Here is a 23,544-nt window from a genome sequence, read left to right as displayed (position 1 = left end):
AGAGTTTTTTTTTGTAAGATGGAGATAAAAGCTTTGCATATTTCCTAGGGTAGTTATGAAGACTGAGCTAATACAAGTAGAGTACTTGGCACAGTGCCTGGCAAATAACAGTAAGTACACAATAAACATTAGCTATCATTACTATATTGATTTACTGCTTCAGTGTTTGGGAACCTGTGAAAGCTAGGGGAGCCGCTAAAAAATTTCAAAATGCATTTCTAAAGACAATAAAATAAAGGCCCTTTACAAAACCATGCTGTATTCCCAGAATTCATATCTCTACCACCTACAGATTTACCCATATTGCCTTAGCACAGATTCTAGGCAAGGAATTCAGATACATCTTTATGAATAATTTTTCTATAGTCAATGTTTAAACATAGTATACCTTAGAAACTTGCTACTCATTTTCTTTAAAAAAGTTTCGTTATCGCAATCACAGAAACGCTAACTAAAACAATGAGAAGTCATTTTTTATCAAGCGAATAAGACTAAGAAGGAAAAAAGATAGTAATTCTAAATGCTGGCAAAGGCATAGTGAGAGAATGACAGGGATGTAAAATTGTACAATCTCTCTGAAAAGCAGTGTGCCAAAGTGTATACAGAACCTAAAAATATATGAACCCTTTGATTCAATCTTTCACTTCTTCTAGACTAAAAAATAATCAGAGGGAAAAAAAAAGACAGATTTGTATACAAATCTGTATAGCAAAGATGCTCACTACAGTATCATTTATCTCAGAGACTGAAAATAATCTAACTGCCTAAAAGTAAGGGAATGATTAAATAAATTAAGGAACATTCATGTTATGCAGCTTTCAAAAATGTTTCTAAATAATTTTTCATGAGGTGGGGAAAGATGCATTTTACATCATTAAATAAAATAAGCAAGAGCTCTTAAAGGGCTATAACTACTTATGTAACTCATGAATAGAAAAAAATGAAACATTAACAGTGATTACTTTGGGTAGTAAGATTATGAATGATTTTTTTAAAAACATGCTTTTCTAAATTTTCTATAATGACCATGAAATAACTTTAAAAAATTCTCTTGAAACACTACTTTAAAAAGATAGTTGTGGGCTTCCCTGGCGGCGCAGTGGTTGAGAGTCCGCCTGCCGATGCAGGGGACACGGGTTCGTGGCCCGGTCTGGGAAGATCGCACATGCCGCGGAGTGGCTGGGCCCATTAGCCACGGCCGCTGAGCCTGCGCGTCCAGAGCCTGTGCTCCGCAATGGGAGAGGCCACAACAGTGAGAGGCCAGCGTACAGCAAAAAAAAAAAAAAAAAAAAGAGTTGTGTTTATTCCTTAAGATAATTTATGAAGTGGAAAGTGTTTTAAAGATGTAAGTTTACATTTAGCCTTTTTTTCTCCTTAAAGTCTCATTTTCAAGCAATTTCAATAAGTATTCTTATTATTTCCCTAAAATACAGTAAGCACAACTGATGAATTTAGTGGGTTTTTTAATGCTTGTCACTAAAAAATATATAGATATTACCTGTTTATTGAACTCCACAGCAGCCTTTTCAGACTCAAACATGATGGACCAGTTTTGTCTCTGATCATCATAAAAGGTGCTATAGTTATTGGGCCGAACCTGGGGAAAGGAGAAATGTTGGGATAACTCAACTGCAGGCAGTGTAGCAGATAAATCTGGCTGCCTAAGCTCATGTAGAAGGGCCTTGACTCAGGTGGACCCAAAGAGAGCTATCAGGGAACTTTCTTCTTCCCTCCCACCCTCCACCAATCACCCCTTAGTCCACATTCCCAGAAGGCAGCCAAGAGACCTTTCCAAGAAGCTCTGTTAAGATATCCACTCTGGGGAATTCCCTGGCAGTTCAGTGGTTAGGACTTTGTGCTCTCACTGCTGAGGCCCCGGGTTTAAGCCCTGGTCAGGGAACTAAGATCCCCCCAAGCCACAAAGCACAGCCAAAAAAAGGAAAAAAAAAAAAAAGCTATCCACTCTGCTCTCCAGAGCGGAAGTAGTGGATCTAGTTCCCACCAGGTATGCATAGATCAATCTCTCCTATAAACCAATCCCAAAGGATTGATGATTCCAATACAGGAAGCCTTACCATTAGCTCAAAGTTCAGATGAATCCTGGCAACAGTAACTGGCTGTTGCTGACTGATGTAAAGAAGAATCCTATACTGTACTCAAGCAAAGATGGGCAGGAAAAAAAGAGAGAACAGAAATTAAAAGGCAATACAAAATCAGCAGTAAGATGTCAGGAGTCAGGCTTCATATAGGCATAAAACTCAAAACTCAGTTCATCCCTTAAAGCTTAAAGTTTAACTTACATCTTCTCACCATCCACTTTAATCTCTTCTCATTTTGACCCTACTCTTTAACTATAGTTAGCTATGTCTTTATTTTGTTGGTGTTTTTATTTGTATGAGGGGTGACTATGAGATATACAAACGGCCAACAGGTACATGAAAAGATGTTCAACATCATTAGGCATTAGGATAATGCAAATTAAAACCACTATAAGGTACCACTTCACACTTATTAGAATGGCTATAAAAAAAAAGGAAAAATAATAAAGTGTTGGCAGGGTAGTAGAGAAACTGGAACCCTCATATATTGCTTGTGGGAATGTAAAACAGTATGGATGCTGTAGAAACAGTCTGGCAGTTCCTCAAAAAGCTAAACAAGGAATTACTATATGACACAGAAATTTCACTCCTAGTATACATGCCAAAGAACTGAAAACAGGGACTCAAACATACACTTATACGTCAATGTTCACTGCCTGTTATTCACAATAGTCAAAAGGTGGAAACAACCAAGTGTCCAAATGATGGATGGATAAATAAAATGTGTTATATACATACAATAGAATATTATATAGCCATAAAAAATAATGAAGTTCTGATACATGCTACAACATGGATGAATCTTGAGAAAACATTCTGCTAAGTGAAATAAGCCAGACAAACACTGTATGATTCCACTTATATGAAATACCTGGGGTAGGCAAATTCATAGAGATAGAAAGTAGATTAGAGGTTACCAGGGAGTAAGGGAAGGGGGATGGGGAGTTATTGCTTCGTGATTACAGATTTTCTGTTTGGGGTGACCAAAAAATGGAAATAGTGGTGATGGTTGCTCAATACTGTGAATGTAATTTATGCAACTGAACTGTACACTTAAAAATGGTTAAAATGGCAAATTTTATGTCTCCTATATATTTACTACACACACAAATACACACACACACACACACACACACAAATTAAAATTCAACCCCAGAAGGGAGGGAGGGACTGACTATGGGGGCTCATACACAATCTTGCACCAGAAAGGACTTTCTTTACCCTATGTGAAGCAGATAGAGTGAGGAGCTAATCTTACAGACTGAGCTGGTCAGGAAAGGATCACAGATTTATTAAGAGCTGGTCCATTTCTGGTTGTCCCTACTCTTGAGCACTATCTTCGTAAGCTTCTGATTAAGAGTCTGGAAGGTCTCTGACTCCTCAGTCTTGACTTTTCTGCCCATCAGAGATTCTGAGCTGAGATTCTTTAGCCTCCTCCCCATGAAGTTCAAAATCTAGCATATGTATTGAGAGGAAGGTTGTTGCTTTCCCACCCTACAGTAGGATTTTATCTCCTATGCCCCACAAGGTTGCAGAAGTTTCCCTCTGCCTTTCTGGCACAGCCCTTGGACTTCCACACCACCTCCAAACTCATTAAATGTCCCATGGGGGGGCTTCCCTGGTGGCGCAGTGGTTGAGAGTCCGCCTGCCGATGCAGGGGACATGGGTTCATGCCCCGGTCCGGGAAGATCCCACATGCCGCGGAGTGGCTGGGCCTGTGAGCCATGGCCGCTGAGCCTGCGCGTCCGGAGCCTGTGCTCCACAACGGGAGAGGCCGCAACAGTGAGAGGCCTGCGTACCGCAAAAAAAAAAAAAAAAAAAATGTCCCATGGGGAAAAACTAATCTTGTGTTTGGAGCTCCTCTAGTTTTTACCAATGTCTCTTTCCCCCAGTAGTCTCTCTTTGTTTGGGACATACCTGATGTTTAGTCTACTCGTAAGCATCAGCAAAGGTCCCCAGGGAAGAGGAAACACTCAGTTCATTGGCTCTTTCCTCTCAAAATTTTAGTTCATCTAGTCCTCATAATTTCCATAGCTCTCTAATGAATTTTAAAACATAATTTTTGCAATTTATCTGTCTTTTTATAATGGTCACAGTGGGACTGTTGCCTGCCACAACATGCTACATCCTATCTGGAGGTGAAGGGTGATGAAGTCCCAATACCAGATTTTTGAAATCCAAATGGCAACTCCTAATGAATTAATAGATCTAGATAATAATCAACAATGGCTGCTAACATAACAAAATGAGAGACAATCAGACATTATTTACCTCCCAAAGGGCGAATGAAAGAGATTTCAGGAACACAGTAACCAACTACAATGCATGGACCTTATTAGATTAAAACAAACTTTAAAAAAAAGAGAGAGAGAGATAATCAGGGAAATTTGAATACTAACTGGTAGAGAATGAGATCAAAGAATTATTGTAGGTTTTGTTTAGGTGCGATAATGGCGTAATGGTTGTGTTTTTAAAAATCCTTACCTTGTAGAGATACATACTAAAATATTTACAGCTAAAACTGTATGCTGGAGATTTATTCAAAATAATCGGAGCAGGGGAAGAAGGAAAACAGGCTGCAGTTGAGATGAAACAAGATTAATAACTGCTAGAGACCGGTAATGGGTATCTGGGTGTTTGTTATTCTTGACCCACTATTTTTATAGGTGTTTCCAAATTTCCAAAATTAAGCTTTTTGTTTGTTTTTAATACAAATGAGTGTTGTCCATTATGTTAGTTACCCTGAACAGGTCATCTTCTCTCTCAGTGTCTCAGAGTCTCTGAGGTGCATGGACTCCATGTTACCTGGACCTCTGAAATTCTATTATTTCTTTTTTTTTAATAGATTTATTTAATTTATTTGTTTGTTTATTTACTTTTTGGCTGCGTTGGGTCTTCATTGCTATGCATGGGCTTTCTCTAGTTGCGGCGAGTGGGGGCTACTCTCCGTTGCAGTGCAAGGGCTTCTCATTGCAGTGGCTTCTCTTGTTGTGGAGCACAGGCTCTAGGCGCGCGGGCTTCAGTAGTTGTGGCGCGCGGGCTAAGTAGTTGTGGCGCATGGGCTTAGTTGCTCCACGGCATGTGGGATCTTCCCGGACCAGGGCTCGAACCCATGTCCCCTGCATTGGCAGGCGGATTCTTAACCACTGAGCCACCAGGGAAGCCCTCTATTATTTCTTATGCATATTTCAACAATGTTCGAAACCTTCTGGAGCAGAATTTGAAGCTAGATACAACCCACAAAAGGAAATCAGTCTCCACACTTCTATCCACATCTTTTTGACTCAAACCAGTATTTTGCTGTGTGATCGACTACCCAACTCATCAAACTTTCAAAGGATAAACGGTGGTCACGCTCTAAGTGGTACACTAAATGTTGTTCACTACCTAAAAAAAGGATGTCCTCGGTAAACGGTTTACTCTGAAACTCTCCAAATTCTTAAGCTAGATCCATTTCACAAAGGTCAAACTTACTGACTTTGAGCAGTTGAATTTGTTTTAATACACAACAGTAAGCAAAATGTGACTATAAATATTATTATATATCTAACATTAAAAATTCACATTCAGTACAAACAATCAATCTAATCCTCTGATATGTAAGACATCAGACAAGTCCCGATAAAAACCGGCTCACTGATATAATTTGGGACACGTGAATATACATGAGACAAGGAGGCAATCTTACCTCTCTGGCTGTGTGATTTCCCAGGACTGCAGCACCAAATTTGCCCTGCTTTACATATTGACCATTTGTGCTACAGAAGCAAGAAAAACAGGTATTAATACTTCCTTCAACTAAGTAGAACCAGCTTTCTTTTCTGCCATATAAAGTGGGGAATCTAGTCATTCAGCCTCTAGAAAGGGACAGAGGTGAGTAGTTTATAATTTAAAGCTCATATACAACTTCTTTACTCTTTAAACATCTACTATTCATGATATCTCAGTGGAGTGGCTTTCTTTGAGCGCTTAAAAAGGCAGTTGTTGAGGGTATAAGCAGTTCCTAGAGAAAGTACACAAGATAATGGCTCTTCAAAGTTTTGTGTGCAAAATTCTCCAAATGAAACATTAAAAAGCATTACTGATACTTTGTCTATGGCAGGACTGAGTAGCCATTTTGCAATGAACAGAAAGGCTTACTGCAAAACGCAGGAGCTTAACCCACACCCCCACCAACTTTATAAAGTGTTCCTTCTCAGCTACTTACTAGCGATATGCATGGACTGCTGTTGCAACCAATACTGTGGAAGTGCCTGTTGTGGTGGGTGCTGTTTTTGGTGTCGCCTGATTTCCTGAAGACGAAGAGATGAAGCAGAAAACAAAGTTGTCATTCATTTCTTGCTTGAAACTGATTTTTAACCCTTAAAGCAGCTTCAAAATTCTTCTTTAACCTTGTAGTTAGTGTTACAATGCTTTCATGACCATTGTCCTCATTTGATCCACAAAATGGCCCTATGGCCGTGTCTGGGGATGAGGAAACTGAGGCTCTAAGCCCCCAAGTGCCTTACACGATAACAGTAGCAAGGCTAGGACTAGAACCCAGGATTCTGGCTCCACTCCAAACAAGTCTTTGGGCTGGATGAGAAGCACTGTCTAGAAAACAAGGTTACATTCCATCTTCCTTTTCTCCTTCCAATATTTTGACAGCTTTAATAAATAAAAATGAAGCTGTTTCCCCTTCCCTTACTTCTGGGGTAGAAAACTTATGATATTAAGATTATATCCATTACTTTACTTTTACAGTGGTATAAAGTAACACTAACATTTAAAAATAGTGTATTTAGAGTAAATAACATATTCACACTCACCACATGAATCTGTTGAGAACACAGGCATGGCCATAGCAATCAAGAACTTATTTTCAAAAGTATCCTTGTTTGATTCCTTTTGTGGTTATTAAAAACAAGACAACAGGCCCAAAATGGAGTCACTTAGGCTAAGACCCACCCCACCAAACAGAGATTCAACATAATTACAGTTTTGGCTCTCCCAGAAATGGAATCTTAAACCAGAATGATCTGATCAGCACTAATTAGGTAATCTGTTTGATAGACCTCTGCTATCCCCTAAAGGAAAGTAACCTTGTAATAAGCAACCCACTTTTTTGCCTAGTGTTACACTAGACTCCCCCTTCTGCCTGGTTCCTGCTCCCTTCTGCCTATAAAGGACTTTCATTTTGTCAGAGCCCCTATCTACTAGATTGGATGCTTCTCAATTCATGAATCACTGAATACAGCCAATAAGATCTTTAAAATTTACTCAGCTGAATTTTGTTAACAGTACTGAAATACCTTTTTCTGGTTATAGAGTACATGTACAACTGTAGAAAACTTAGCAAATACAGAAACACATAAAAAAATTACCTATAATCTCACCATCCAAAAATAAACATTAATAATATGATGTATTTATTCCTAGTCCTTTTTCTATACACATAAACTTTCCAGCTTTTTCATTTTTTTTAAAGAAAATTAATGATTTGACAATCTCCTTTTTTCACTTAGTGTAGGCATTTCCTTATACTTTTCAAAACAGTCTCCAAAACACAAAATAGTCCTAAAAACACTTTTTGATGGTTAAATACTATGTTGACTCTACTAGAATTCATCCAACTTCCTATTGTTTGACATTTCTTTGGGCTGTTTCCAATTTTTCTCTATGATAAATAACACTATGATGAGCGTCCTTAAAATGCACATTTTTGCATGTACCTCTATTTACTTTCTTAGAATTAATTCCCAAAAATGGAATTATGGCATGCAAGAGTGTGAAAATTTTTAAGGTTTTGTTACAACCTGCCCAAATGCCCTTGAGAAATGCCATTACCAGTTTACACTCCCACCAGCAGTTATGAGTAGGCCAGCTTTGCATCCCTGACAGCAAGGGGAGATAATCTTTCTAAATCTTTACCAATGGGATACGGGTGGCATTAGGGAAAGGGGAATGCCACCTGACTGTTGTTTTCATTTGCATTTATTGATTACAGGGAAGGAGAAATTTAACATTTTCTATAGATTTGTATTGGCCATTTACTTTGTTTTATTTTGATGAATTGCCCATTTTATGTTGTTGGCTTATTTTCCTAGTCTGAGTTGTTCTTGTTTTCCTTATTCTTTTGTAAAAACCTACAACATAGTTTTAAATTCAATCAGTACTTTCCAGTTGTATGTAATGCTACAATAAAACTTTTCTCCTGAGAAGCAGTGAATACCAAAAAACGGAGGAACTAAGGCCTCAGTTATCAGGCCAAGTCTGAAACACAGAAAAATTACTGTCTCCCCAAGGTCAGCCTAGCATCCTCCTTCAGGTTAGTTTCAACTTTTCCCAGTACACTCTCATCTCTCTACTTAACACCCTTGTTCATGGATTTGCTAGAGGGATAAGTGAGTCAGATGCCACAATCATGTGATCTTCTCATTGGTTAAACACGTCTTCCTCTCGGAAATCAGTATTGTATAGATTCTTGAATTCCCCGCTCATGAGGACTGCTTTTAATATGTATTTTCAAATCTTTTTTTTTTTTTCCCAAGGAAAGTTTTCTTGAATTATAGTTTTAGGTGCCTGTTTTCCCCCCCTATTTTTTTTTTTAAATTCTTCAGGGAATATACATATGTATATTCCACACGTTGGAAGTTGTTTGCTATCTTCAATATTGGTCACTTTCCTTTCAAAACTTTTTATCTCTTAAATTTTTTAATTCTTATTTTAAAAACACCCTCCTGTTAACCTTCTATTTCTCTTAGGGCATAATCTGTTGTGTTTATTCATTCTTGTGTTCCTTCTAGTTTAGTCTTCATTTCTGAAATAATTCTTCTGACATCTCTAATTCTTGCCTAAGTCCTGTCACTTACTTCTGAGATTTTAAAATTCTCACTTATGTTCTCATTTCATGTCTTATGTTATTTTCTTAATGGTAATAGGTGGTTTTAGTTTTGATCTATTCAGTAAGAAACATTCTCACAGAGTAGAGCTCTCACTGTAGGGATACTATTCTGCTCCTTGCTCTTATAACTTTGCATGGAGTTTGACTCTGATACTTTTCTATTGTTCATTTTTATGTGAAATTTGCTTTCCTGAACTTTTAGACAGAGGCATGGCTCAGGGTGGCTTTCCTAACTTCGTGGAACTCACTGTTCTGTTGGATACAGAGTTCAAAAAAGCGGGAAGAATGGGCTTCCTCCTGAGACTTCCTGATTCTATTCTAGGGCTACTTTTTTTTTTTTTTTTTTTTGGCGGTACACGGGCCTCTCACTGTTGTGGCCTCTCCCGTTGCAGAGCACAGGCTCCGGACACGCAGGCTCAGCAGGCATGGCTCACGGGCCCAGCCGCTCCGCGGCATGTGGGATCCTCCCGGACCGGAGCACGAACCCGTGTCTCCTGCATCGTCAGGCGGACTCTCAACCACTGCGCCACCAGGGAAGCCCTCTAGAGCTACTTTTATCTGGATCTTTTCTTCTTCACTTTCAATATCCCTATCCTCCTTCATTTTAATTCCACTCTCAGCAGGTCCTACTCAGGGTGGGGACCTCTCCTGGAAGGACACCATAGTGGATGAGTTTCAACACTTCATAGGACCAAGACTGCTCCTGTTCTAGTCACCATCATCAACCCCTTGTACTTACCCATAACTAAAATGGGCAAAATGCTTTGCAGTTCCAGCTTGGCCTGCCACATTTCCCATGAACACCTGTTGGCCACTTTGGGTTCGCCCATTCTCAGATTCAAATATTCTCCCATTGCTTCCTTGTTTTCTCCCATGCAAATGTTGACACCACGGAAGCCTTGTGTCCATACCTGCTTGTATTGGGGGCGTTCATAAGGATACCTTTTCAATTGGTTTTATTGTAAATATTATCCAAGGTTTGTCCAGTTGCTCTGTTTTTCTAGAGATCTGAAGAGATTCAAGAACTATGCTGCAGCCACCTCCTTTCCCAAAAAGACTTGTTATATAAATACTCCTTGAACAGAGAGCGTCTCCTGTATTGCAAGTTTTTATTTTATTTGTAAATGCCTACATAAGACAGTAGTTTTAAGTTGAAATGCCTCTATAATTCCCCTTTAAAAGTATAATTAGCTCACAGTTGTTGTTTTCTAATTTTAAAAAGCAAGTTACTTCATTGGGTGGGGACTGAGATTGTTTGTTTTAATCCACATTCATTAATTCAACCACTTTAAACTGAGTTAGAAGTACACTGCTGAGAAGAGTTGTGCCACAGGAAATGTAAAAGCATAGCCTACTAGAAATCTGGCCAGGTTATGGCTTGGAGAACAGGGCCAGCAATCCACAGCAAAGCTGCCAAAAGTGACAGGTAAGACTTAGAGCAGGGGTCAGCAAACATTGTATGTAAAGGGCCAAACAGTAAATATTTTAGACTATGGGCCATACAGTATCTGTTGCAACTGTTCAACTCTAAATATCGTAACAACATTCTCAGTGTTGGCATTGCGCCTAGCATATAAAAGACATTCAATACTTTCTTCTTCATTCAACAAATATTTAATTTAATGTCCCTTACCACCTGTTTTGCTCTGGGCTATTTCTATCAGTCCCTCACTCCTCTTCAGATTCTTACACAAAGACAGCAAAGTGTACAGGATGGTAGACAAGCTTTGGAGTGAGTCAGATCAGGGTTCAAATTTCAACTCTGTCACTTACTGCTGTATGACCTTAACCATGTGCCTAAACCTCTCTGAGCCTCTAAAATGGTGGTAGTCTCACCTATTTCACAGAAATGTTGTGAGAATTAAATAAGACAATCTAGGTGAAGCACCTGAGACCAAACACATAGGTTTTTTAGAAATATTAGTCCCCCCTTTTCTCCTTTCGTTCAACAAATTTTCATTCAATATGTCTTGTGTTCATCCTGATGAAATGTTCAGGGGATACAGCATTGAGCATCATTCTCTAGTTGGGAAAAATTCACTGTCAGCATATATCTAACCCACCCAGGTGAAAGATGGGAAAAGCAGCTCTTCCTTCTTGCCAAAATATTGGACGGCGCCTACGTAGAGCACCCTGGGCAAAGTTTTGGAGAGTGGTGTCCACATGGGGCAGAAGAGCTTGCCTGTGACCTTCCTCCATCAGTTTCCAAAAAACAGCATACTGGGACTTCCCTGGTGGTGCAGTGGCTAAGACTCTGCGCTCCCAATGCAGGGGGCCTGGGTTCAATCCCTGGCCAGGGAACTAGATCCCACATGCATGCGGCAACTAAGAGTTCGCATGCCACAACTAAGGAGCCCACATGCAACAACTAAAACCCGGCACAACCAAATAAATAAATTAAAAAAAAAAAAAAAAAAACAGCATACTACCTAGCCGCCAGAATTCAGGATCTCAGAGCTCAGAGCAGCATGCACCTCGCTGGTGGTGAGCTTGGCCAGACTGATCAAGGAGGGATGACCTGGCATGTCACTTTTAGAAGGTTGTTTATCATTCCAACTAACCTGTCAGGGGCCAATCCTAACCTCTTAACTTACCTGTTGGTGCTGTTCCCTGGCCTTTCTTAGGCTGCTTTGGGGCTGTGTAGTGGAAGAATTCATTTCCATGGCCAGCAGCTGCCTGATCCAGTCCGAAAAGAGAGGCCAATCTGGTACTGTTAGTAGAAAATGAAAATGACATTTCATTTGACATATCTCAAACCTGGAATCATTATAAAAGCTGCTCATGCTCCTACCTCGAACAAATACCTCCTTGACTATATATCCCACCACTCAGTAACAGAAGCAGCAACTAAGTCTCTTCGAAATCAAGATTGTATCTCTGATATGAACAGCATCAAATGACCTTGCCCATCCACAGGACTTTGGTCAAGGCATCTCTTCTTTCTGGACCTCAGTTTCTGCATCTGTAAATTAAGGTGATTAGTCCAGGTGCTCCCTATGGTCTCTTCAAACTGTACATTCTTGCCTTTAGCAGGTCATAGTTCCCTATTTTTCACTAGTTTATTACATTGAAGTAAAACTGTATTACAGGGAATTCCCTGGTGGTCCAGTGGTTAGGACTCCACGCTTTCAAAAAATAAAAAAGAAAGAAAGAAAATCACCACCTTTAAAAAAAAAAACCATATTACAAACTTACTGCATCAAACATAGTCCCATATATGATTTCATCTTTTATCTTTCACAGCAGAACCATTCTTTTATCATCCCTTGTGATGAATCTTATGCTCCAACTATTCCACTGAAACTGCTGTTACTAAAATCACCAACAACCTATTTGTTAATAAACAGTTTATCGGTCCTTATCTTATTTGGCTTTCATGCTGCCTTTTTACACTGTCAACTAACTTGTTCTTCTTTAAACAAACTCTTCTGATTTCTGTGGGGATACCTGCAGGGGTGCGAGGAGGGACCAGCCCAAATAAGACATCAATAAATGTTAATGGGATCCCTCTCTTATTGTCTTTCCATCTCTCTGGCTCCTCATTTAACTCCTTGGACTCTTCTACTATTGCCCAACCTTTAAATATCCATGTCCCCAAGATTTCATACTCACTCTCCCTTGGCAATCTAATTTATTTACCTTGATATCAGTGCTATCCAAATTCTGATGGTGCTCAAATCTGTATTCCTAGCCCAGAATTTGTTCCTGGGTGCAGACAACACAGATATCCCACAGGGAACATAAATGCAACATGTCCAAACCAGAACTCATATCTTCCAATGCCCAATGCCCAGAAAACCTGTTCTTACTCTTGTGCTCCCTCTCTTGATGAATGACATTTTGTGCCAGGATCCTCAAGACTGCCCCCAGGCTCAGTGATTTGCTAGAAGGACTCACCGGACTTACCATACAATTATAGCATAATGTATTATATATATATATATATATACACACACACACACACACACACTCAGGGCTAAGGTCTATTACAAGGAAATGATACACACCAAAATCAGCAAAGGGAAAAGGCACACTGGAGCAAAGTCCAGAGGAAACCAGGAACAAAATTCCAAAAGTCCTCTTCCAGTGGAGTAACACAGGACATGTTACATTCCTCCAGCAATAAGTTGTAACAACATGTGAGAGTGGTCTGCCAGGAATGCTCATTAGACACTCAGTTCCCAAGGTTTTTTATTGTGGGCTAGTCACATAGAAACCTTCTAACGTGTACCAAAATTCTAGACTCCCAGAAGGAAGATAAGGTTCAGTAATAAACCATATCGTCTGTACAAACAGTGTAGGCACAGTGAGCCGCTCTTATCATTTGTGGAAAGCTTTAGTGTGTGGAACTGTTTACCAATCGAGTTTCCAGCTGCCAGCCAACCCTGTAAGCAAGACTCTCTAAGGATAACCGTCTCAGGTCTACTATGTTAATCCTTTTCTGCAAACACCCACAACCAAAACTGAAATCTGGGCATCGACCTTGACTTTTCTTTCCCCTGGTGTTCATGACCAATCCTCAAGTCCATTTGATCTTACTTGCTATTTCTCGAACTTGTTCACTTCTCCCCAGCCTCACTGACACTTCCCTACTTCAGACCACCATCACATCTACAGAGCTTGAATTCCTGCAGCCACCTCCTGTCCCATCTCCCTACCCTGGTCGTGTCTGCTTCTTATCCATCCTTCCCACTGCACCCACAGTGACCTTTCTCAAAACCAAATTTGACCAAGTCTCTTTCCTCCTTAAAACTCTCAATGATACCTCAATATTACCAAGATAAAAGTCCAAACTCCATAAGACAGTTTTACAAGCCCCTTCAAGACCGCACCTCTCCTTACCTCCCCAGCTTCCTATCTGACCATTTCTCATCTCCAACTGCATGCTACAGTCACACTGTGGAACTTCTAATTTCTCATATAAGGCAAGATCTTTCTAATCTCCAGCTTCTGGATATGCTGTTCTCTCTGCCTGAAACATTCTTCCCCTGGAAGCTGACCCTTAATCTCAAAGTCTAGGTTAGGTGATCTTCCTTGGGGCTCCCACAGAACTCTATACTTCATTCATTCAAGAAATATGCATCAGGGCTTCCCTGGTGGTGCAGTGGTTGAGAGTCCGCCTGCCGAAGCAGGGGACATGGGTTCGTGCCCTGGTCTGGGAAGATCCCACGTGCCGCGGAGCGGCTGGGCCCGTGAGCCATGGCCGCTGAGCCTGCGCGTCCGGAGCCTGTGCTCCGCAACGGGAGAGGCCACAACAGTGAGAGGCCCGCGTACCGCAAAAAAAAAAAAAGAAAAGAAATATGCATCAGACACTGTGTTAAGTGCTGGGTATACATTGGTGAGCAAAACTCAGTTCTGTTTTCAAGTAGCTTATATACTCTAACAAGGGAATTAGGTATATACTATATAATTGCAAACTATAACATGAGATATATAACAAACAGCTGTTATATGGAGTTACACTCCATAGAGATTAATAAAACTTATTCAGTCTTTATCATCTAACATGGTAATTGGTTACTATTAAATACTGAAACATCCCAACAACTTTTTTTGGTCTCTTTTCCCTGATAATTTTAATGTATAATACATACTAGCATTTTGCAAAATAAATTTAATATGATTTGAAACTATTACCTTGTATTCTCAAGGTAGTGTTGAGTTTCCTGTAAATGGGGCCAACAATGTCTACTTTAAAGGACTAAGAGGTTTAAATGATATTGCAATTATAGAGAGCAGTGCTGGCCTACATTAAGACATAAACAAATGCTAATGAAATTTAGAAAAGACCAAGACTTCTCCTTTTACCCAGGGCAATCTGAGCAGATTCCCTAAAAGAATAAGATTCTAGGAAGTTGAACAATGCCTTTAACCTCCTGAAAAATTTGCAAAGCTTAGAACCTAGTTAAGATTAACAGATTATGCACAAATCATTGATAAGAAAGAATGTCCTTGGTAGCTTCAGTAAACTATGGGTATTGGATTTGCTTTTTTAATTTTGCAGGTGCGTTTTATTTTTTTTAATGTAAAGACAAAAGTGCTGCAGGTAAACTAAGTTTCCACAGATGCCCTAAAGGCCAGCCAATTGATGATTGCAAAATCAATCCAAAAGCCAGGTCAACCTAATTATCTTTCAGATTAATTCTATTTTCTATTATTTTTTTAAAATGAACTCTACACAGACTTAGGGGCATAGGTTTTTTGTAAATTATTACACTTTCCACTTCTGAAGTGTTTTCAAATGTACACATCTCCCTAACTATGTTAGCAAGAATGAGATTGCTAACTCTGGACTTTAGTCTCTAAGTTTATAATTCATAGGAAAAGTCATTCCAGCATTAATCACATTTAAAAAATAAATGTTGGACTTTCCTGGTGGCTCAGTGGTTGGGAGTCTGCCTGCCAATGCAGGGGACACGGGTTTGATCCCTGGTCCAGGAAGATCCCACATGCCGCGAAGCAACTGAGCCCATGTGCCACAACTACTGAGTCTGCGCTCTAGAGGCCGCAAGCCACAACTACTGAAGCCCGCGTGCCGTAGAGCCTGCACCCTGCAACTACTGAGCCCATGCGCCACAACTACTGAAGACCTCACACTCTAGGGCCTGCGTGGTGCAACTACTGAGCCTGCAACTACTGAAGCACACACGCCTAAAGCCTGTGTTCTGTAACAAGAGAAGGCACCACAATGAGAAGCCCGTGCACTGCAACAAAGACTAGTCCCCGCTCGCTGCAATTAGAGAAAGGCTGTGCGCAGCAACAATGACCCAACATAGCCAAAAAATAAAAAAGATTTGTTTAATTTAAAAAATTTAAAAAATGTTAGCCTGTGCATTTAGTTATCAAAGTCTTATCTAACCTTAATTTTATACTCCTTTTCTTTTCTCATTAAAAACAGTAATACAGAACTTCCCTGGTGGTGCAGTGGTTAAGAATCCGTCTGCCAATGCAGTGGACACGGGTTCGAGCCCTGGTCCGGGAAGATCCCACATGCTGCACAGCAACTAAGCCTGTGCACCACAACTATTGAACCTGTGCTCTAGAGCCCGTGAGCCACAACTATGGATCCCGCATGCCACAACCACTGAAACCCGTGAGCCTAGAGCCCATGCTCTGCAACAAGAGAAGCCACCACAATGAGAAGCCCGCACACCGCAACAAAAAGTAGCCCCTGCTCACCACAAATAGAGAAAGCCCACGCGCAGCAACGAAGACCCACGCAGCCAAAAATAAAAAACAAAACAACAAAACAGTAATACATGCATTTATGATTTATCAATGTATTTTAATAAACGGGGACTCTTTCAGTTGTTCAAATACTTCTTTTCCAAACTGTGGTATCAAACATTTACTTCTATAATAATAATAAGGCATACAGGCAGTCTGGTGGAAATCTGCTTGCCTGATTTCAAATCTAGGTTCTTTTACTTTTTAGCCGTTTGACCTTGAGCAACTTTCCTCTCTCTGCCTTAATTTCCCCTTTGCAAAATGAGTATAATATTAGTAAAAACTGCCTCAGAGAGTAGTAGAAAGAAATTAATACAATACTGTATATATAGTACTTAGTACAGTACCTTGCACAGAGTAAGTACACAATATGTTTTATACACGTGTCCACATCCTATTACCTTAAAATGTCGATTCAACTCAGATACCCCTAGAAGGAAGAAACCATGCCTGACACAAACTGACCTGCAACTATAAGCTGATACTAGCATAAATACAAACTACAGGATTGGGAAAAGTCTCAAAGATCACCTAGAGCAACCCCATTATTTAATAGACTGGGGAATGGAGAGTCAAGGATGGTAAGTGACTTGTCCATAAAGTCACACTCCTAACTGGGGACAGAATCAACATCAGAATCTAGGCTTTTCAGTATCTTTTAGATACCGAAAATGCTTTCTGATGATCAGTTCCAGATTTCTTTTTTCTACCTCTACACTGGTGATTTATCATCATTATGCTAATCAGATTTGCCTACATATAACTTTTTTTTTTTTTTTTGCAGCGCCGCGTGGCATGTGGGATCTTGGTTCCCCAACCAGGGATCGAACCCACGCCCCCTGCATTGGAAGCACGGAGTCTTAACCACTGGACCACCAGGGAAGTCCCTGCCTAGATATAACTTTTATATAATCTACAACACCGGTATATACATTCCTGGCCCCTTAAGAATGCTTTTTGATTATCATTATTGGATTGTTTTATTCTACTACTAAACTGGAAGTTTCTTAGGGGCAGGAACTGTTCCTTATTCCTATCTGTATTAGCTGAAGCCACGTACCATACACTTAGTAGGCATTCACATATTTCTTCATTTCAAAGTCTCAACGGAAAGAAAGGGCTAAGACCAAAAAAAAAAAAAAACCCACAAACCTTCTGATTACCACTTTACTATTGCTAGGTTAACCATGGACCAAGAGGCCTGGAAATTTGGAACACAGATTATCAATCATCTAGACAGCCATCCTAGGCACTAATACTCTCACTTCTGTTAGGCTTGACTATCTTAAGTGGAATCAAGTAAGTCACACATTTAAGTCAAGATACTTAAAAAATAATAATCAAGTAATATTTACAGTAAATTACAGTTGTACAAGAGGAACTGAAAAGCAGCCGCAGTACTCACTGTCATATGTTTTACTTCCTTAGAGAAAACTGACAAAGGAATAGCTGAATCAGGGAATGTTGGTGAAACTTTCTGTATTCTCAAACTTGATTTAGTTTTTCTGGTTATTACGGGGAACAAAAATAAGTCACCTGTATAACTTCGTTTACTAAGCCTTTTATCATTCAATTAGCTGTTGTCTATGTTTAGGAGTACAGTCTCCTGCCTAGAACTAGTTTCTCAGGTCCTTAAGGAGCCTGCACAGGAAATCAGCATAGCTGAGCCACCAAGAACTTATCTCAGGCCAGGAACGTGGAGAAGAGCACATGACTGACGTTATCTACCCAGGAATTTTCAGTCAGCAGTGTACTGCTTGTTGCATCAAAGCTGGAAGCCCTGGGAAGGGTAAACGGTGACAAAGCAATAAGGAGGCATGGACATGTATACACTACCAAACGTAAGGTAGATAGCTAGTGGGAAGCAGCCGCATAGCACAGGGAGATCAGCTCGGTGCTGTGTGACCGCCTGGAGGGGTGGGATAGGGAGGGTGGGAGGGAGGGTGACGCAAGCGGGAAGAGATATGGGAACATATGTGTATATATATAACTGATTCATTTTGTTGTGAAGCTGAAACTAACATACCATTGTAAAGCAATTATGCTCCAATAAAGATGTTTAAAAAAGAAAAAAAAAAAAGCTGGAAGCCCTAAACTCTACTCAATATTCTTTAATAACCTATATGGAAAAAGAATCTGAAAAAGAATGGATATATATATGTATAACTGAAATACTTTGCTGTACACCTGAAACTAACACAACATTGTAAATCAACTATACTCCAGTATAAAATAAAAATTAAACTAAAAATAAAGTTGGGAGCTGTAACATTCATTTACAGACTTCCCTCAAAGACTTTCACTTAGTGAAGAATGTGAATTTAAAGTGTATATTGTGGGCTTCCCTGATGGCGCAGTGGTTAAGAATCCGCCTCCCAACGCAAGGGACATGGGTTCGAGCCCTGATCCGGGAAGATCTTACATGCCACGGAGCAACTAAGCCTGTGTGCCACAACTACTGAGCCTGTGCTCTAGAGCCCGCAAGCCACAACTACTGAGCAAGGCCGCGCTCCGCAACAAGAGGAGCCCCGCTCGCGCAACTACAGAAAGCCCGCGCACAGCAACGAAGACCCAACACAGCCAAAAATAAATAAATAAATAAATTTACTAAAAATAAATAAAGTATATCTTGTAAACTTTCAAAAGTCACAGCCATTTACAAAACAAGTTTGTCTGAAAAAACATTAATTCAAATGGCTGACTACACAGTCAACAGCAACAGGCTGGATGTGTGGAAACAGTGAATGTTTTGGGTGGAGTAGGGAAAAAAGGAACCAAAGCACTGCTTAACTCTAAAATAATTGAGCAACTGAAAGAACTCAAGGGGGAACTAAGTGGATGTAGGACATCCAAAGCGAGGGTAGGGGTGGAACAGGGCAGTGAGAGTGAAAAGAGGACTCAGGATGGCTAATGTAGAGCTGATCACAGTGTAAGTCAAAAGATCCTATTTAAGACCAAAAGAGAGCCAGTGTCATTTTAGGTCAATCATGTACTGGACTCTCCATCAGGACTAGGAGCAACCTGAGACCAGAGAGAACAGCTTAATCATTTTTGTAACCTCTAAATATTTCGTAGAATGAGGAGTATATATTGGTGTATTCATCATTCTTCGGTACATTTTTTTTTTTTTTTTTTTTTTTGCGGTACGCGGGCCTCTCACTGCTGTGGCCTCTCCCGTTGCAGAGCACAGGCTCCGGACGCGCAGGCTCAGCGGCCATGGCTCACGGGCCTAGCCGCTCCGCGGCACGTGGGATCTTCCCGGACCGGGGCACGAACCCGTGTCCCCTGCATCAGCAGGCGGACTCTCAAGCACTGCGCCACCAGGGAAGCCCTTCGGTACATTCTTAAATTGGTTAAACAGATGTTCAAAGAAAGACTCTGCAAGGATCAGAACTTGGCAGCTCACAAGTTTGAAGGGAGTCAAGCTGTCTACCAACACAACATTGATTAGTGGAAGAGAGAAAACCCTGCCTCTTGAAGACCTGTACCCCAGGCTAGTTTATATAGTGACTGGGGACAGGGGACAGCAACTGCAGTTTCTTACATTGGCTTTAGGCTTTACAGTGCAATTTCACAGTCATTATTCACTCAGTAGGCACCTCCTGAGCACTCACTATGTGCCACGGTGAACCGTGCCGAGAGCAGAACAGTATGAACAACGTAAACAGTTCTCGTCCTGTCAGGGCTCAAAATCTAGTAGGTTCTGTGTACAAAGATAAAGGTAAGCACACCTAGTTGTGGGAATAAGTAAGAGAAAGCAATTTATTCTCCCTTGGGGCCGTGGGAGAAAGGAAAGCACCAAAAAGTGACATCCGAGCTAGGCCTTGAAGGATGCTGAAGCTGACCCACCAGCGCCAATTCTGAAGTGTCACCGCCTTGTCCACGGAAAAGAGAAAGTCTCCTATAGGCACCAGCTGACTCATAAAAACTCTGAGACAGGTATTTTCATCAATAATCACCCCCATTTCACAGAAGGAGAAACTGTGACCCAGAAAGCAAAAGTCGAACCCCAGGGTCCTACTGCGCGTCAGGGGAGATGCCAGGTCCAGAATCCAGGTGGACAGACGCAGCACAACTTCGAGCTCTGCCTGGATTCTGAGACCTGTGGAGCACCGGAATGTGGCAAGGGTCTGGACCCGGAAGTTGGGAAGAGGTCTAAGAAAGCGGTCCCTCCAACCGTAAGGCCAGGCTCTCTCAGCCACGCCCTCTGCTCCACGCATGTGTCACTCACCCGCCGCTAGGCGAGAGGAAGTCGGTGTCTTCTTCGTCGCCCACACCGAACATCCCGCAGCCTTTCGCCCCGCTTCAGGTAAGAAGTCGGAGGGTTTCCGGAGCCTTTCACCGCCGACGTCGTAAAACGCCGCCGCGCCGTGCTGTTTTCCGGCAGGACGAACTCTCGCACTGTGACTCGGCCAGGAGGAGTCTAGGTTCTGGAGAAGGTGGAGCAAAGGCAAATGAGAGGACCTGGAGGGGGAGGCACGCCGCGTGACGAAAGGCTTCTCCGGCCCTTAGAGGCGGTGAGACGCACAGGCGCTCCGAAACCCTGCGCGGCGATTGGCCAGAGAGGCAGGGGGCGGGGTAGGGGCGGGAATCGGCGCTTCGGTGGCGGTCTTGGACACGTCGAGAGGGTCACAAGTGGAGGGGGCTCCTGAAGAGTCCTGGGAGTGTGACAGAATAAGGTTCTGAGAGGGAGGCGCCGGTGGCTGGACTCGATCTGGGAAGGTAAGGCCTCTCCCGCCCCTCTCGCAACCCTGGCACGAGCACAGTTCTTTCCCCTCCGAGACGAGGACCTCCACGCCATTCTTCTCAGCTCGGCGAAAGGAAAAAGGGCCCGGAACTGGAGGTCTGGAGACCCGAGCTTTCGGCCCGGCCCCCGTAGTGACATAACCGGAGTAACCTTGGGGCAAGGTATTCCGTGCCTCAGTTTCCCCGTCTGTAAAACCAGCCTGATCCCTCTGCCGCTTGTCCCCTGTGGCCGCCCTCGCTATTTATTCAACGGGCTGTTTGTCCAGTGCTTCCGTGTGCCGACTGGTCAAGAAGCTTTAAGACCTCAGAGGTCATCGAATTCAATCCCAGTCTCCTCCTAATCCCAGACTTTACAGGTAGGGAAAGAGAGGAACTAAGCACTTGGATGACTAGTCCGAGGTCACACAGAGTAAAGGGCAGACTGGGGCTGGATCCCTAGTCTCTTGATTCGGGAATTAGCGGGCTGCCGGGTCAACAAGAACCTTACCAGTCCTTAAGTACTGTATTCTCTCACAGAGTGGTTATTGCTCCACTGTGGCATACATCTGGAGAGAAGTCCCCTCCCTAGAGTCCACCTATGCAGGTGATGAGCAGGAGAGCTGGAATGTTCTGGGGGTGGGTGATGGAAAAGAGGAAACTTCAGAAGCTGAAAACCCCCAGCACCAACCTTGGCCTGGGTTTTGCTTAGTCTTCTTGCCACAGACCTAAGACAACATCAATTGCTGTCGACTTCTCTGCCTCCGGTTTCCACCCTTTCTGAATCTCATATAAGAATTTCTTTGGTTAACGTAGGGTCATTCTTGGAACAATCTCGGGGTAGGCCTGGCTTAGCGGAAGTGTGGATAAGCAGATCATGTCCCACTGTAGCTTCTGTTTCCATAGATCTCAGGAGAGCTTTCACTCTGGGCTTCTCCTCACAATCAGATTAGTACAACAGGTGTCCCTTACCTGAATGTTTTAATCTGTTAGCATGAAATCAAAGTGAAGTGGTTGGTAGCTGCTTCCCAGAGATTTTATACCTCTTGGCACTTGCCTTGTTCTGCTTCTTATTATAGTTTGTGTGCTTCTACTAAATTGTAAGCTCCTCAAGGACGATAACAGTTTTATTCATCTTGGTGTCTCCTGTGTCACAGAGCACTATGCCTTCTTGCCCGTAATGGGTCCTCATTAATTCTTTGTTAGACCAAGTAGTGGAATTCATCCTTGTTTCCTTATTCCTTAATTTATTCTCTTAGGATATTTTTTTCCGTGTGACCCAGAGAGCCCAGCAATGGCTCTTGCCTTTTATAGGTAGCTTCCAGAAAGATAAAAATGCTGTACTAGCTGTGAACTGTCTGGGTTGCTTAGTCTCTTGTGTCAATTGAAGATGATTTTCCTATTGTTTAAAGCTCTAGGGGAGGGGAAAGAGAAATAGGATAGCTAAAAATATTATATGTAGGTCTAATTTTTGTTAGTAAAGTATTCCTCTGTTAAACTGAAGGATAGGGCTGTTGTCTGCTTCCTGTGTTTATTTTACAGATTAAGATGGTTAAAGCAGTGAAGGCTGACAATGTTAAAGCAATGATGCAACTGGAATCCAAGCACTGGAACTGGAACCCTTTGTGGTAGCTCTCTGTTAAATGTGAGCTTGGCTACTCTCAGGAAAAAAAAAAAAAAGAATAAGCTGCATAAGTAACAGCTCTTTCTTACCCCTCTCCCCAGTACTGGTCATTGTCATTCCAGCACCACAACATCTGAATAGTGCTTTTTAAAAATGCTGAAGGGGGGAAAAGAATGCTACATGGGATCATTGAGCCCTTATTTTGCATTCTTGAGTTGGGAGTGTTTTTATCCAGGGTGTTTAAGTCACCTTTCTAGATAGGCTGGAATCCTAAAATCTGGATCAGCCTTTTTGGTGATGGAAACACCACAAATATGGGTGCCCAGATTGCCACTGTGGGACACAGCTGCTGGTTCTGATTGGCAGTATGAGGAAGGGGAAGATAGTGCTGAGGCTTCCTCAGTCTTCCAGGCTTTGAACTGCAGGATTGAGGGTACCTAAAAAGCCACTGTCTTCCTGAAGTAGAATATTGGACTAGGAATCAGGAAACCTGAATGCCTGTCCCAGCCCTTCTAACTCACTCAGAGCTTGGGCCAGGCTCCCTAGACGCTCCCAGATATCTATCAAATAGTACTGCTGGGAGGTAAATAGGCACAACCCTGTCTCAAGTTTGAATAAAGCATTTTTGTTTTTTTGTTTTGCTTAAGTAAACAGCTTTTAGATGTGTTTATAAAATGTATTGACCCCCTGAAGAGTAACCAGAAAGCATCAATTTTAACAGTTCCTTTAGAATTATCAGCAATTTTGCTACACATTAGATGACAATTTTTATATACAGGTACACCTATATTAATCTGTTCTGGTGGATGCGTTTTAAAATTAATAGTTTAAAATTATAACCAAGTTAGATCTTAGGTGTGGTGTTAGCGATATGAATTGAACGTAGGTTTGGGGGGGTATAGTGTTCTTTCTGTTCAGTCACTGAAACAGAAGAATGTCAGAACACAATTCAAGAAACATCACCTGAAACCTGCTATGTATACACGCTG

The 23,544-nt window shown here is 41.6% G+C and overlaps 2 protein-coding genes across 7 annotated transcripts in view; one reads left to right on the top strand and one right to left on the bottom strand.

Moving 5' to 3' along the window:
• Positions 1 to 20,614, bottom strand: part of FKBP15 (FKBP prolyl isomerase family member 15) — a 56,429-nt gene extending 35,815 nt beyond the window's left edge. For 2 of the 5 annotated variants that reach the window (XM_070045695.1, XM_070045697.1), the window contains exons 1-6: positions 20,441 to 20,614; positions 11,577 to 11,692; positions 6,307 to 6,391; positions 5,788 to 5,857; positions 2,076 to 2,150; positions 1,499 to 1,597 (exon numbers count right to left, since the gene is read on the bottom strand). In XM_070045695.1, the coding sequence (XP_069901796.1) occupies positions 1,499 to 1,597; positions 2,076 to 2,150; positions 5,788 to 5,857; positions 6,307 to 6,391; positions 11,577 to 11,692; positions 20,441 to 20,493 (498 nt within the window). In that variant the 5' untranslated portion in view covers positions 20,494 to 20,614. The remainder of the gene's footprint in view (positions 1 to 1,498; positions 1,598 to 2,075; positions 2,151 to 5,787; positions 5,858 to 6,306; positions 6,392 to 11,576; positions 11,693 to 20,440) is intronic. The other 3 variants (XM_070045696.1, XM_060300597.2, XM_030858961.3) reach the window with 3 other exon arrangements.
• Positions 20,615 to 20,793: 179 nt separating this feature from the next.
• The window catches only part of SLC31A1 (solute carrier family 31 member 1), a 29,252-nt gene continuing 26,501 nt past the window's right edge, over positions 20,794 to 23,544 (top strand). The window contains exon 1 of one of the 2 annotated variants that reach the window (XM_030858971.2): positions 20,794 to 20,931. The gene's annotated coding sequence lies outside the window, so the exon portion shown is untranslated. The remainder of the gene's footprint in view (positions 20,932 to 23,544) is intronic. The other variant, XM_060300596.1, reaches the window with a different exon arrangement.

The sequence above is a fragment of the Globicephala melas genome, chromosome 6 (genome assembly GCF_963455315.2).
Source record: "Globicephala melas chromosome 6, mGloMel1.2, whole genome shotgun sequence".
In the NCBI taxonomy this organism is placed as follows: Eukaryota; Metazoa; Chordata; class Mammalia; order Artiodactyla; family Delphinidae; genus Globicephala; species Globicephala melas.
Note: the sequence above shows the minus strand (reverse complement) of the source record. Positions and strands in the feature narration are given on the sequence as shown.